The 13855-nt window shown below is 28.8% G+C and overlaps 1 protein-coding gene across 1 annotated transcript in view; it reads left to right on the forward strand.

Annotated features, from left to right (window-relative positions):
- Positions 1-13475, forward strand: part of LOC129984415 (protein amnionless-like) — a 54799-nt gene extending 41324 nt beyond the window's left edge. The window contains exons 10-12 of the mRNA XM_056094292.1: positions 4685-4775; positions 8393-8579; positions 13025-13475. Of these exons, the coding sequence (XP_055950267.1) occupies positions 4685-4775; positions 8393-8579; positions 13025-13108 (362 nt within the window). The 3' untranslated portion in view covers positions 13109-13475. The remainder of the gene's footprint in view (positions 1-4684; positions 4776-8392; positions 8580-13024) is intronic.
- Positions 13476-13855: the final 380 nt, after the last annotated feature.

The following is a 13855-nucleotide window of genomic DNA, read 5'->3' on the forward strand; positions in this document are numbered from 1 at the left end:
TGAATAAAGTGCACAGAAAAGAAAAGGGAGAGGGGGCTGCTTTTAGAATAGCTTTTTGTGGCAGAAAAATTTTCTCTTACACAAAATTTTCGGCAATCCAGTAATATTCTGTGCGACTCTATTTAAGGTCATCATTTATTGATTCAGAAATGCTGTTTAAGTTAAACAGGTACATCGTCAGGAATCAAAACATCCTAAAGGATGTCAATATTTGCATCTCATTTTAAAATATTGCAGTACATCAGTAGGGAAATTTTAATTTATTGAATAAATTAATTAATATTTTCTTCTAGTCAATGACAATTTTCTTCTTTTATGACTTCAGAACTTGAAGTTTGTTGTTTTAATATGATTTAGGATAAGCAGATTGACATTATTTTATAAGATAAATAAATTTTCAATTATCACACTAACATCAAGATAAAGAAACTGCTGAATGTATGATGTTAAACTTTACATGTTATAAGTGCAAAGTTACGGAATAAATGGCAAAATGCAAAAACAAGTTTTTCCAGAGAAATGAAAACTTAAAAAACTAAATCAGGTCAAGCGACAGTTATGCGTAGCAGATGCATATACTTTGAGAACTTGTTGCTTTTGAAATTTATTCCACAATCTACGGGGGAAAAAAAAGAATCAAGCCATCACGATGGACAAAAGTGCATGAAATCAAAAGAAGGACGTAAACAGGCAGTAAAGCAATTTCAAAACAAAAAGAAATTCATAATATAGTTTTCAAGTAACCTTTGCTCCGTATTTTAGAGAAAGATTAGGAAAAGGTTTAAAACTTTGCTCTACTCTTTGTTCAGTAGTCACTGCTTGTAGTAATCTCAGGTGAAACGATCAATCGATTGTACTGTTCAAAATAGCGAATAACGGATCTAACGGATCTAAATGCATAGAAAATCCTCCGGCTCTAGTGATCAACTATTCGCTTGCAGTGATTAATTTCGATGTTTAGGCAGTTCGGCATGGTGGTTTTATTACGGTCAATTATTAAGATAACCCTGTTTATTGACTAATTATCTGGCCTCTCCAATAAAGATAATGAGATTTGGATCAACGTTGATGTAAATTGGAAGAAAACTTTTTAAAAAAACTATAGAAAAAACAACTTGGCGGGAAAAAATAAATCGGAGAAATGACGGCATACAGCATGAGAATAATGACGATGAAGAGAAGCCGGAAGAGAAACCACCAACAGGCTATGACAATAATGACTCTTAGACTCTTTAGAAGATCTATTCCAATAGCGTAATAAGTCTTTTGCTGAAAATTATTTATATGCAAACCAGCGAGAGTGGTCTTTCCAAAACTTTCTTACATACTATCTAATAAACTTGTCATGCCAGAGAACGCTTTGCATAGCAATGGCGTACAATAGTGACGAAATTTTAACTTTTGGCATGAATTTAGCATTTTTATTGAATCTAACGTATCATCCATGACGAGTTTTCTTGTGATTATCTCTGAACAGGCATACCATTAATAACATCCGAAAATCGAATTTGTGCTTTAGACGCGTTTCTCTCAACCGATTGATACGAAGATTTGACACAAAACTGCACTTGTCACAAAATCCCATACATAATTTGATATATTTTAGTCACTGTGTTTCTGAATTATCTCGCTTATATGTTTCTGAAAGTACAGACAGATAGGCAATCAACCTGTTTTTGGATTTGGTTCAAAATTTAACAGTTGTTTGCCCTATAGATATTAAATATGTATACCGAATTTTATATATCTAATTCTCTTTGTTTTATAATCACCCTGTTAGCTTATATTCGAACAACCAAACAGACAGACTTTCTCCGAACAGATTTTACTCAAAATTTGATAGAAATCTGCGAATTTGGTATAAAGAACATATACCAAATTTCAACCATCTAGCTCAAAGCCTTTTTTAGTTATCTTTATTACGAACAGACAGACGGATGTTTTCCAAAACTTTTTTTTAAAACTCAGGACAGTCTAAAAAGTGGAGATTCGTAAATTCGTATAGTTCAATCTTTTTTTTTTTTTTTTTTTTTTTTTTTTTGACGATGAATATATTTTCTCTATACTACGTATACCAAAAAGTAAAAATTTATTCAACGAATACTTAATTAGTCCATAGTCTCTATAACTTTTTAGTAAGGTTTTAAAAATTGAATATGTATGAATATTTTTTTAAATCCTGAATATTATATCGATTTTTCTATTTCTAATTAAAACGAATGAATAATGAAAATATTGTTGAGTGGTCTGTTTTCTCACTAGTCTCTTTATACTTATATTGTATTATTTTTAAAGCCTTTTTGATGTATTAATCATTCGGATGTAATGATTATTTTGGCTTGAACCCATAGTGGTACTACATATATCGCCCACTGCATCTTTAAAATCTGCATTAAAATCATTCATAAAATATCAGGGGAAAAGGGATTCTTCAAATAATTCAAAGAATGAAAACTATCACGATAAAAACTTTCCAAGAAAATCATATAAACGAATGAATCAAACCTGTATGAGAAGGTTTCAAATATGCACGAATAATTTCAGTTCTTCACTGAAATTGATGTATTGGATTTCTCTTGATGTAGATTGATAATAGTAATGATGGTTTTTCTTGCTTTTATAATTAATAAAAATTGTAATTAGAACTGACTACAAATGCATTTTATTTACCTTAAAATAAAATTTAGTATTTCCTCTGGAAATGGCGGATGGAAATCCAGAACCAAACCTGGAAATCCAAATGAAAACCTTTATCAGGTTTCCATTTGTATCACAACGTTGTTTATACAGAAAAATTAATGATTTTATTTTATTAAAACTTTGATCACTTATTCTATAATAGTTAAAAAATTTCTGTTAAAATCAACTTAATACTAAAATTAATTATAAAATTATTAGTTTATTAATAGTTTAGCAATTAATTTTAGTATTAAAATATTCTAAAATTAATATTAAAATTAATTTAATACTAAAATATATAATGAAAATTATGAATCGTAAAAATATCCAAGTGTTAATTATTAATGAACATTGATATTTATTCAAACGATGCAATATTTTTGTTTATTTCCTTTCATCGTTTTATATTTTTTTTTTCTTTAAAATCCTAGAAATAAAATATTTTTAAGATTCAGAAATTTGAGTAAATGCAACAAAGTTGGGTTAATTCGCTTTTAAAGAGAACTTTTCAGGTCTCATTACTGTTGTATAAAAAAAAATCGGGCACTAAGTAGATTAAAGTGAATATTATACCGAATTCTAACTTGATACATTCAAAACATTACAGAAATCACAGTGAAAATTCTATTTATTCAGAATCTCAAATTAAGAAAAACTAAATCTGGAAACAAATAATAGCAAAAGTAGATGACGATTTTTATCTTAAAAATACCAGTAAATATTTATTTATAATATTTAAGAATTTCATCAAAAAGTTTTAATAATCTAAAAATAATTCCAAAAAATAAGTAATTTAATAAAATACGTATCCAGCATTTTTAAAACTAAGATTAAACAATAAATAAAAAAAGTCTTTTAATTGATTGAGTATTTGACAGCAGTAAAATTTCCATAGAAATTCAGCGCTTTAAAAATTATTCGCAGAGAGTACGAATCACAGACAAATTTAATCACCGAAAAAAATTCAGAAAAACAAATGATTTTTTAACAACTTTCTTTTTAGACTTGATTCAAAATAAAGTTGAATTATAGTAGTTCATGCTATGTTAATAGGAAATTCAAGAATTAGAGAAAGAAATTGAATTGCACTCAAATCACCCAAGTTCCACTGTATGTGAAAATATTTACAAAATTTTATAAAATTTTAAATTAAAAAATTTTATTTCATTTTTTTTTCTGGCTTTCAGTAATTTTATTGTAGGGTAGTTATATGATAAAATATTTTCTTTCAAATATCATGTAATAATAAATGGATAAATAAAACTTAGTTATTGTTTATAAATATTTTTAACTTTTAACTATTCTAGATGCGAATGGCGTCAGTTTTCAAATGTGTTTAAACCTCCATATTCAATTTCCAACCTAATATCTTATTATTATTTTGTCTAATGATTATCTAATCAAAAAAGGTTTGGAAGCAGCATTGGTAAAAGCTCTGAAATGGTACTTAATAGACTAAACAAGAGAATCACCAGAAAATGAATGGTTATATCAAATTATATCACTATAAAAAATGAATCCCTAGCTTAGAAATGAGAGATACCTAGTATAGCATAACATGAGAGGCACAAAGTATACCCCCCCCCCTTTATTAGCCGGAATAATTAAAAATTGCATTGATGCGCTGCTCTTGCGGACTAAACAATTTATTCAGAGTGGAGTCGCTTAAAATTCTATTAAACTGTTTAGTTGGAAAAGGAATTTATTTGCACTTAACCTAAGCGATACCTCTATGCTAAATTATTTAATAAATGCCAGATATGAAATCATTATTTAATAAATCCTGATCAAAAGACATTCAAGTAATGCGAAACTAAGCTGCCTTTATAATTATCAACCAAATCTATCAACTTCTTAAAGGCATATCTTCAGTGGTCTTTAGAAAATATTTTTCGCCAAATTCGCTAAATTGCGCAGTTTTTGCCACATTTTTTTCGCCATTTTTCACCATAAAAATACATGTCTTTTGCTTTGAATGTTTTAATACGTATATTTTTCTTTTCAGGAATGTCTCCTGGCGGAGTTGCTGCTCTCGTCATTTCGATCTTTATCTGTTTAGGATTAGGAGCAGCTTTCTATATTTATAGAAAACGACAGTAAGCAATCGATATTTTCACTCTTTTAGAAATTATTCTGGTAGTTTTATTCTACCTATGGAAAACATGATACGGAATAACACTTTCGAGTAAACTTGTTTACGTTTAAACTACCTCGGGTTTGGTTAGGTTTCTTAGGTGAAACTACACATTGCTAGTTTTCTATTATTTTAATATAAATCTAATATATAAAAATGAATTTTTGTTTGTCCGTACCTTATACGCTACCGTACCGTTCAACCGAATGCGATGAAACTTGGTCAACTTATTGCTGCACTTACGCGATGGTTATAGGCATAATACATTTTATGCTTATTATTTTTTAATATTATTTTTAATATACATTTTAATATTATTTTTTTATATACATTTTATGCTTTTCTTCAAGCGTGGTTTTATATGGGTACTAAATAACTGCACACCATCTTTTTTTTAACGTTTAAATTCAATCAATCTTTTATTTAATTTTTTTGCATTATATTTATATCCATTAACACTAACGCTTTCACTTTTCTTGCTTTTTGTGTTCAATGCAATTACAAGGATGAACGTTATGCTTCTTCTCCTAGACAGAAAAATTTTGGACAGACTGCAATTTTAACCGGTATCGATTTTTTTCGGCAGCACATGCTCTATAAATGTGCATCTTTTTTCTCCCTCTAAATATGGTTCAATGTGAGACGGGACTGCTGAAAAGGACAATCCTAGAAACATTGGAAATGGCATTTAAAACGATTTCCTCATAGTGGAAAAATTTTTCACGAACCCAAAATCTGATAATAAATAAGAAAATGGAAAATTATTAATAAAAAATAAATTAATTAATACTTAGAGTAATGTACTACAACTGCTTTTATAAAAATATTCATCAAAATAATTGCTCTGCTTGTATCTTTATTTTAACATTACGCATAATGAATTTTTTTTATTTATCAGTCACTGTCCCATAAATCTCAATAAATGTGAGAAATGAATGCGGGCAAAATCATTTAGAAAATTTGTTTTGTCAAATCAAAAATCAAAAATTTACTTATTAATTTTCATTAACAAATCATTAAAAAATTCAAAATTCGTTTTAAAAAGGTAAATATTAATTTTTTCTAAAATGCGCCATTCCTTAAAAAGAAATTATAAATTAAAGCAACCTCACGATTACAAATGTAGATTTGTATTACAACGATCTCACGGTGTCACTGTTCACTGCTTTTGTTTATAATTAGATCAATCAATAATTGAACTAACAAAATTTTCAGTAATCATCTATGGAAAAGAAAAGTATGTTGTGTTTTTTCATAAACGTGTCATAATTTTTTTTATTATTATTATCGTAGCATTCTACTTTTTTATAAACTTCATATAATAATATCGCTAATATTATTTCAAAAAATGATTATTTCTTTACGTTGTGCCAAGAATTATTCTTGGTTAGTATCAATGAAAAATTCTTTAAAATATTCATATATTGCATTATCCATTCGTTTCTATTTATTTTTCATTTTGAAAGTGCTCTGTTTGCCATTTATTCCTTTAGATTGTACTATTTCATAGTAAAGATTTAAAAAAAAAAATTTTTTTAATCATGTTTATGGATGAAGTTTTCTTACTTTGATAAATTTTTTTCCTTCTGATTTTTGAAAAAATTTTTGCTAATTATACATAACTTGCATGTAAATATTATTTATCAAAATGCTCTTAGCATTTTCTCTAGACTGAGTGACATATCACATATTACTAGGCATTGTAATTATTTATAGAATACTTTTCTTAATGTATGTCTTAATGTTTCCGTAATATGCATATAATATTTTCATTCAATGTGAATGCCAACACGAATGATAAGACACTTTGTAATTATGGTTAATTTATCAAGTTTCATGATATCATAAAAAAACATGGCTATAAAGAAAATTCCGCCTTCCCTTCCGAGAACAGATTTATTACAAAATTTAATATAATAGTACATCCCCAATTTCATTCATTGTTCAGTTTCTAAGTTAAAACGTTTCCATACATGCTGCTACACAGAGTACCAAGAATGCTTCTTCAGATTCTATATAAATATAAAACATTGTAATTAATCAAAATACAGAGATTAATTTTTTTAACTTTTATAGTGCTTTCTAAATATATAACTTCGCATGTCAAAAAAAAAAAAAAATCCGTCTTAACTGTTCACTCCAAAAAAGTAATTTCACTAAAGAATATTGCAACACAAATAATCCTCTTACATTATCTCCTTTTTCTGCTCACCTTGATGTATTTTATTTGATGATTCTGTATCACTCGTGTCAAATTTTAATATTTAAGCTGATTAAATAATGAAAGCTGATGCTTTAGATTGATAACAAAATGCTGAGGTCATTTACAAGTTCTGTTTTACCAGCTAAAGCAGTTATGACGTCACGCTATTTATAAATTACTTCAGACGACTTGTAATTCATTTTGCCTGGAATAAAGAATGTTAGAAAGTAAAATTAAAGATACAGAATAAGTATTTTGATAACAATATCTTCTATATTAATATTCTTCAATGTAAATGTACTGTCAGATTCGCTTTAGATTATACAAACCGAAGTTGGATATTTATTAAAACTTAGTGCCTAAGCAATTTTATATAAAAAAAATTGAGGACAAAATATTTTGCACTACTATTAAATTAAAAGAAAATCCGGCCGAAAAGCGATGTCGTTTTCGGAATTGCAGAAACTTGGAATTGAAGATAATGGAAGCAATTGATGTTGGCGTATGATATTTCAGAGAAAGAGATTCTTTCGTTTTTATGTAATAAGTGTTTCCCATCGTTGTGTGCGTATTTAACATGATCTTTAATATTTGAATTTTTTACTAACTATGAATTAATGAGCAAATTTCTTCAAAAGGTTTTTCATGTTATCTTCAATTTTGATGATTTTCAGATTCCTATGTACGAGTAGAAAGTTGTTTCGAATAAACCATAGTGCATAATGCTTACTTACAATTAGAAACTTCAAACTAATTTTGAAGAAATATTTTTCAATATCAATAAACGAAAAAGATCTGATTTAAATACCTTTCTTCTCCTAGATTTGGAATCTTTAAATTCTGTTTACAAACAAATGTTTGGCACCGCAATGTTTGAGTAGGCGCAATAATACGCATGCACAAAACGTGATCTATTTTTTAATTAATAAAGTAAATTAACTATTTACTTCATTTAACTAACGACGCATTTAACTCAACCTATTGGGTGTTCCGACATCCAGCAGGAACTGTATGACGCTGGATAGGCAGCGATAGTGTAAGCTAACTGGAACAATAATGTCTTGTGCCGAAACTGCAGTGCCGAAGAAGAAGAAATTAACTATTTAATTAATTGTCACTAAAACTTTCTTATGACACATTTGCGAAATCTTATTTACTGAAAATCTACCGAGTAAATTGGATTTCTATAGGGAAAAATGACGTTTCAGTTCTGTTTATATTCGTTGTACAGTATTTTGAAATAACATTTTAATTCTCTTGTTATTCTGTTTTTTTAATTTTTTAAAGAAATTTCTTTTCTCCTTTTTCAGGATTTGGAAGCAAAGAATTAAATGTGAACAAATACTAACTGTTATTTTTATTTATTTATTTATTAGACTTGATGGTTTCTCTTTCGCAAGATTCGATCTTCGATCTGACAAAATCGAATTGGAACTTGGAACTACTCCTCATGATGAATTGGAACCTGAAGAAACGCCTCCACCTCCACCTGCTACATCAGTAACCAAAGATGAAAGCAAAGGTTTTGATAACCCAATTTATGGAACAAATGTGACATCCGAGGTATAGTTCTCTGCTTTCTTAGTTTATTGCTTTCTTTAACGTTATTGCTCATCTATATAAATAATCATTGGCAATTTTTGAAGTATTTCTTGCTATGTGAGATAAAGCAAAAATAAAAGTTAAAATTTTGAGTCTAAAATTTAAAGTTTTTAACTCTATATCATGTTTTAAACTTCAACTATAAGATATGATAGGAAACGCAAAAACGAGACAAAGTCATATAAAAAAAGAAATAACCTCAAAAAACAAGAGAGTGTTGTTGTTGGATTTCAGCGCCAGTCACTTAAAACCTCGATTGTTTACCAAGAACTTGTAGTATTTTGGACCACTAAGATAGTGGAAGTGCCGATCTCGTCATAAAAATTTTAACCATTGCCGCTACAGATATCCATGAAATGGCGGGCATTTTCGAAAGGATTCTCCAATTTATGCATTAATTATAAAAAGTAAGCATAATTATAAAAAGTAAGAATTTTGGAGCATTTATTGCAAAATTATATGTGCATATGCACTACTCATCGTCAAATTGAGAATTTTCGCCTGTTTTCTTATCATTCTGCTACATTGTGCGTCATCTAGTTCAACCGGCATTTTTTTAACACATCTTAATGCGATTCTGATTTTTCTATATGTTTTCTTCCTCCATGAAAAGTGTATACGAAGGGTGGATCTTTAATTATGGCAACACTTCAATAGAGATGCTATGCAATGAAATCAAATACTGTCGTTTATACAACACATTAGTCAGTTACTTCAGAGCAAATGAACTTTCTCTTCTCATATCACATTGTCAATGCACGCATTATTATTCATTCTTAGAACAAAACCTGTGACCAGCTTCGAGAAAGAAGCGGTGACATTTTCTATAGAATCCACCCATCATTTTGCAAACAATGTTTAGCTGTATGCGGTGCAAGCTGCGACAAGTTTTTTCGAGCTGGGAAGTGCTGCGTCGTCTACAATACTCCTCGGACTTGAGATTTTGTGATTTATTTGATGCCAGAATAATTCAGATTAAGAAACATCTTCACGTAGAAACATCATTCGAGGCATTCGCTTCAGAAAGCTTTTAAAACTAAAATTAGATATTTTTCACTTAATAGACCGCTCCATTTGACTACCAAACGACAGGCGCTGCTAAAGGCATCCTAATCGCAGGCAATGAGTTGTATATAATGCTGGTGACAACATTGAGGGATAGTAAAATTTGATAATAAGTATCTCTTTTGTATCATTCGTAAATGAGTAGTTGTTGTTATTAAAGTTTCAACCCTAATATATGGAGTTTTGAATTATTTTATACTTCTAGGGGCGATAGCACACGTAAGAAAGATAGCTTTTTCAACTGAACATAAGTTCGCAAAATGCAACGGTTCACCGCTATTGGAAATTATTTGCTAGTGAAATAAGTATTAAAAAAAAGAATACGCAAAATAAAGAGCACGACACAAAGTTAACGGAATACAAATTTACGACATCACTGTACATGAACAATAAAACGTTAAAAAAAATGAAATTTTTACATTAGGAGTTAAAATATATATTCAAGGGACTTTCCGTTCGAAACACTTCGTCGCTCATCTAGTTCAATGTAACATTTTCATTCAAATATGTTATCTTGATGCTGCGAATTTTTACTTTATCTGGTATATATTGTTTCTCTTATTTTTTCGTCGATGAGGCATCTGTGGCGGTATACCTTCGAGCTTTCGACATTGCATCTAAAGGTTTGTAGTTGAAAATATGAACTATAATGTATAATATAAATTTAAAATGGAACTGTGTTTAATCAAAAATGACCTAAAAATTATTAAATAAAAAAACTATATATGGAACAAGGCTTTAAATGACAAAAATATAAAATCTAGAGTAATTTGCAATATTTCGAAAATTAATTTTGTTAGAATTTGGGAAATAAAGTGAAATTTTAAAAATTTATTGAAAAGAAAATTGTCGCTGATTTGGATATTTTTCAGAAATATTACTTGTATTTTTTTAAAAGCGTTTTAAAAGCCATTTCTTTGCACATTTTTTTTGCCATTTAATTTCTTTTTTTTAATGATTTTTACACAATAATTAAAATTGCCCGATATTACATTCTAAGCATTTGTAGAGAAATTTATTTAATATGTCTCTATTACAATGGACCTTAATTATTTCATTGTTAAAAAAAAATCTTTAAAGCGTCGCAGTTATTCAGAATTGCATTCCTTACTTTGAAAGGTCAGCATATCGATTTTTCCTTTCTGTAATTTAATTAATAATAAATTTAATTAAATGACAATTTAATTAAATTTAAAATTAAACAGAGAAAACGATTTGTTTCACAACAAATTTCAAATCTCAATATCGCTTTGCGAAATTTCGTTTAACAAGAAAGAACCATTGAAGTTAAAATAACAGTTTTTATTTTAATTTATTATAATACATTAATATACAATACTTCAATATATCCAAAGAAGAGAATTACATTTTATTACTATATGTTCTGTTAGAAAAATTGGGAAAATAGAGAAATATGCATATACAGCTATTCAAGAAAAGTTATAAAAATACAAATACAATAATTGCCGTTATTTGTTGCACTATTACTTAAAAATAGGAATTTTTTAAATTAAAAAAAGCTGTGAACATTGGTTGGCATTACAAACATATTATATGAAAAGGTTATGGAAATTTTTAAAAGTAGACCTATAATGTTATATATCATAGTTGAAGTAAGTAGTTCATTATATTTTAAACTAAAACAGTATACTATTCTAATTATTGTGAGGGTTTGGAATGGTTCCTTGAATGACATATTAAAAAGGTTTTACCATTTAAACAAACAAAAAATTATGATAGTAAATTATTCAGGGCGATATTATAATAAAAAAATCTCTTCCAAATTTTAAACTGGTTTGAATATCTAAAAAATAGTCAAAACGTTCGTTGTTTGTATTCGTATCTTTCTAAATATTGCTCTGAACTGAATTCTTCGAAATGAAAACCAAGGTAATGCTGCAGCGGAAATTCCAGTAGAATTTCACACATTCTGCGGTCGTTTGAATTGCCTCCCTCCCCCTACCTCAACTCCCTTTGCTTCAACTTGCAATTTAAACTGAATAATTGTTTTTTAATCGCATTTCCACCTCTAGTGTAATCTTTTTTTCTCTCTCTTTTTCTGACGGATCCATTAATGATACATTACTTTATAAAACAGATTTCAGTTAAAGGACAATTTAGCGTTCCCTAATTCATAAGATTCTATGCACTTCTTCAATTCAACCATACAACTTATTTTTCTTAAATCGGCAATATGGACCGGAGTAAGCCTGCACTGGCCCTTAGATAATGCAGGTTTTTGGGGCAATGGGTCATCTCCCATTGCAAATTTCCCAAACCAATTTTTAGTTCAATTCCGAAATATTGAACCAATGCTTATTCTTTATACAAATCATGCAATAATTGTAAAAATGTCGGTTTAGAATCTTTTTTGCAATGTTTTGAAAAAAAAAAAAAAAAAAAGATCTCTCAGAATGTGCTTTTTCTATATGGATTTGATTCTTTACTGCATAACTGTACGCCAGATGTGAATATAAAGAGGGAAAAGATTGTTTTTGAATAAATAAACAGTAATTTGGGTGTGTAAATATACAATCTGAAAGAAAATATTGTTGGTAGAAAGTTCAAATACCTGTTATCAGTGATTTTATGCACCATTATTTTGACAAAATGGTTGTCTAAGTTAATATGGATCAATTTAAGGTTTTTGCAATTAAAATTAATAAACTCGTAATTCTTTTTACCATGTAGAAGAAATATCATTAGTTATAATTTATTACAAATATCTGTTCAGATAACCTTTCCTAATCTTTTGTTGAAAACCTCAGTATTATGTTTTCAACAAAACAAAATGAATGCTTTTTTTTTTTTTAAATAAAGTAAATTTAAACGTACTTGTACATATACTTGAACCTTTTATCAGCAAATATTTTAATAATAAATAAGTTATGTCTAAAAGAAATATTTAAATTATTTCATATTTTCTTTTTTTCTGCTACCATTAAAGTAATCTCTTTCATAATTATTGAAAATAACTAATTGTTTTCTTTCGCAATTCTAAATACATTTAATTTTGTAAATATTTTCCTATCAGATCAAATCTCATTTCATTTGTGTCACCAAAAAAACTGATGAGCTGCATTTTATGGTAAAACCAAATAAATTATAAAGGATTTATTCAATAACATAATTATTTTCATCAGCAATTCGAATTACATTCAGTTTTATAAATATTTTCCGAACAGCTTAAATCTCATTTTATTTGCCTCGGACAAACAACAAGCTGCATTCTCTGAAAAACCAAATAGACTACTAAGGATTTATTCATTAACATTGGATGCTTATTTTTGTAATTTAAAAAAAAAAAATCGTTTTCAGTATTTGTTCATTTCTCATTTCAGGCATCATCAGACACCGAAGAATCTTCAGAAGTTCGCGATTTTGTGGAGAATCCTATGTTTAAACTTTTTGAGGAGTCTGAGTGATGCAATATAGTTCAACGAATATAATCAAGAAAAAGTTGTATTGATCAAAACTGTTTATTTCATATTGGATTTCAAACAATGTGCAGAATGAATATTTATAGTAATTCATTCATAAATGTGATTTCTGATATGTTTAGAAAAAAAGTTTGTGTTAAAGATTTTGTGCTAAAATTGGAAGATTTGTTAAATATATATACTTATTGAAACACTGTGTTTCAATAATTCTTTAACCACCAATGCTGTCAATCACCTTTGTGCCGAAAAGAGAGCTGTATTAACTCTCTTTTCGTTGAGGCTAAATACCTAATATTCTGATTTGCACCTGCCTTTGCAGACACGTGTAACTAGAGAATAAAAATATAAAATACGTGCAGATATGTCATTGCTGCTATCAACACCTGTTTTCCACCCAAAGCCTAACTTCTTTGGTTGATCCGTTCGAGCACAAAAAGTTAATCTTACATATATAACTTGTTTGTTTGTTTGTTTCTTATGGCACTTGCCACTGACAAGCCCACTGTTACGAAGACAGCGATTTAAGCCTGAGGGGGAACGTCTCTTATTTTTTTTATAGCAGCGCCAACTAGGGCCAAGAGTACGACTTTGCCACTCACGCATCACTCATTCGCTTGCACAACCCCTTTTTACAGGAGGGCACATTCACACATCTCACAGATAGAACAACAGAAGAACAACCATGCCCAAACCGGGACGCCCAGATCACGGGGAAGACGCGCTACCCCTATG

The sequence above is a fragment of the Argiope bruennichi genome, chromosome 9 (assembly GCF_947563725.1).
Source record: "Argiope bruennichi chromosome 9, qqArgBrue1.1, whole genome shotgun sequence".
NCBI classification, from domain to species: Eukaryota; Metazoa; Arthropoda; class Arachnida; order Araneae; family Araneidae; genus Argiope; species Argiope bruennichi.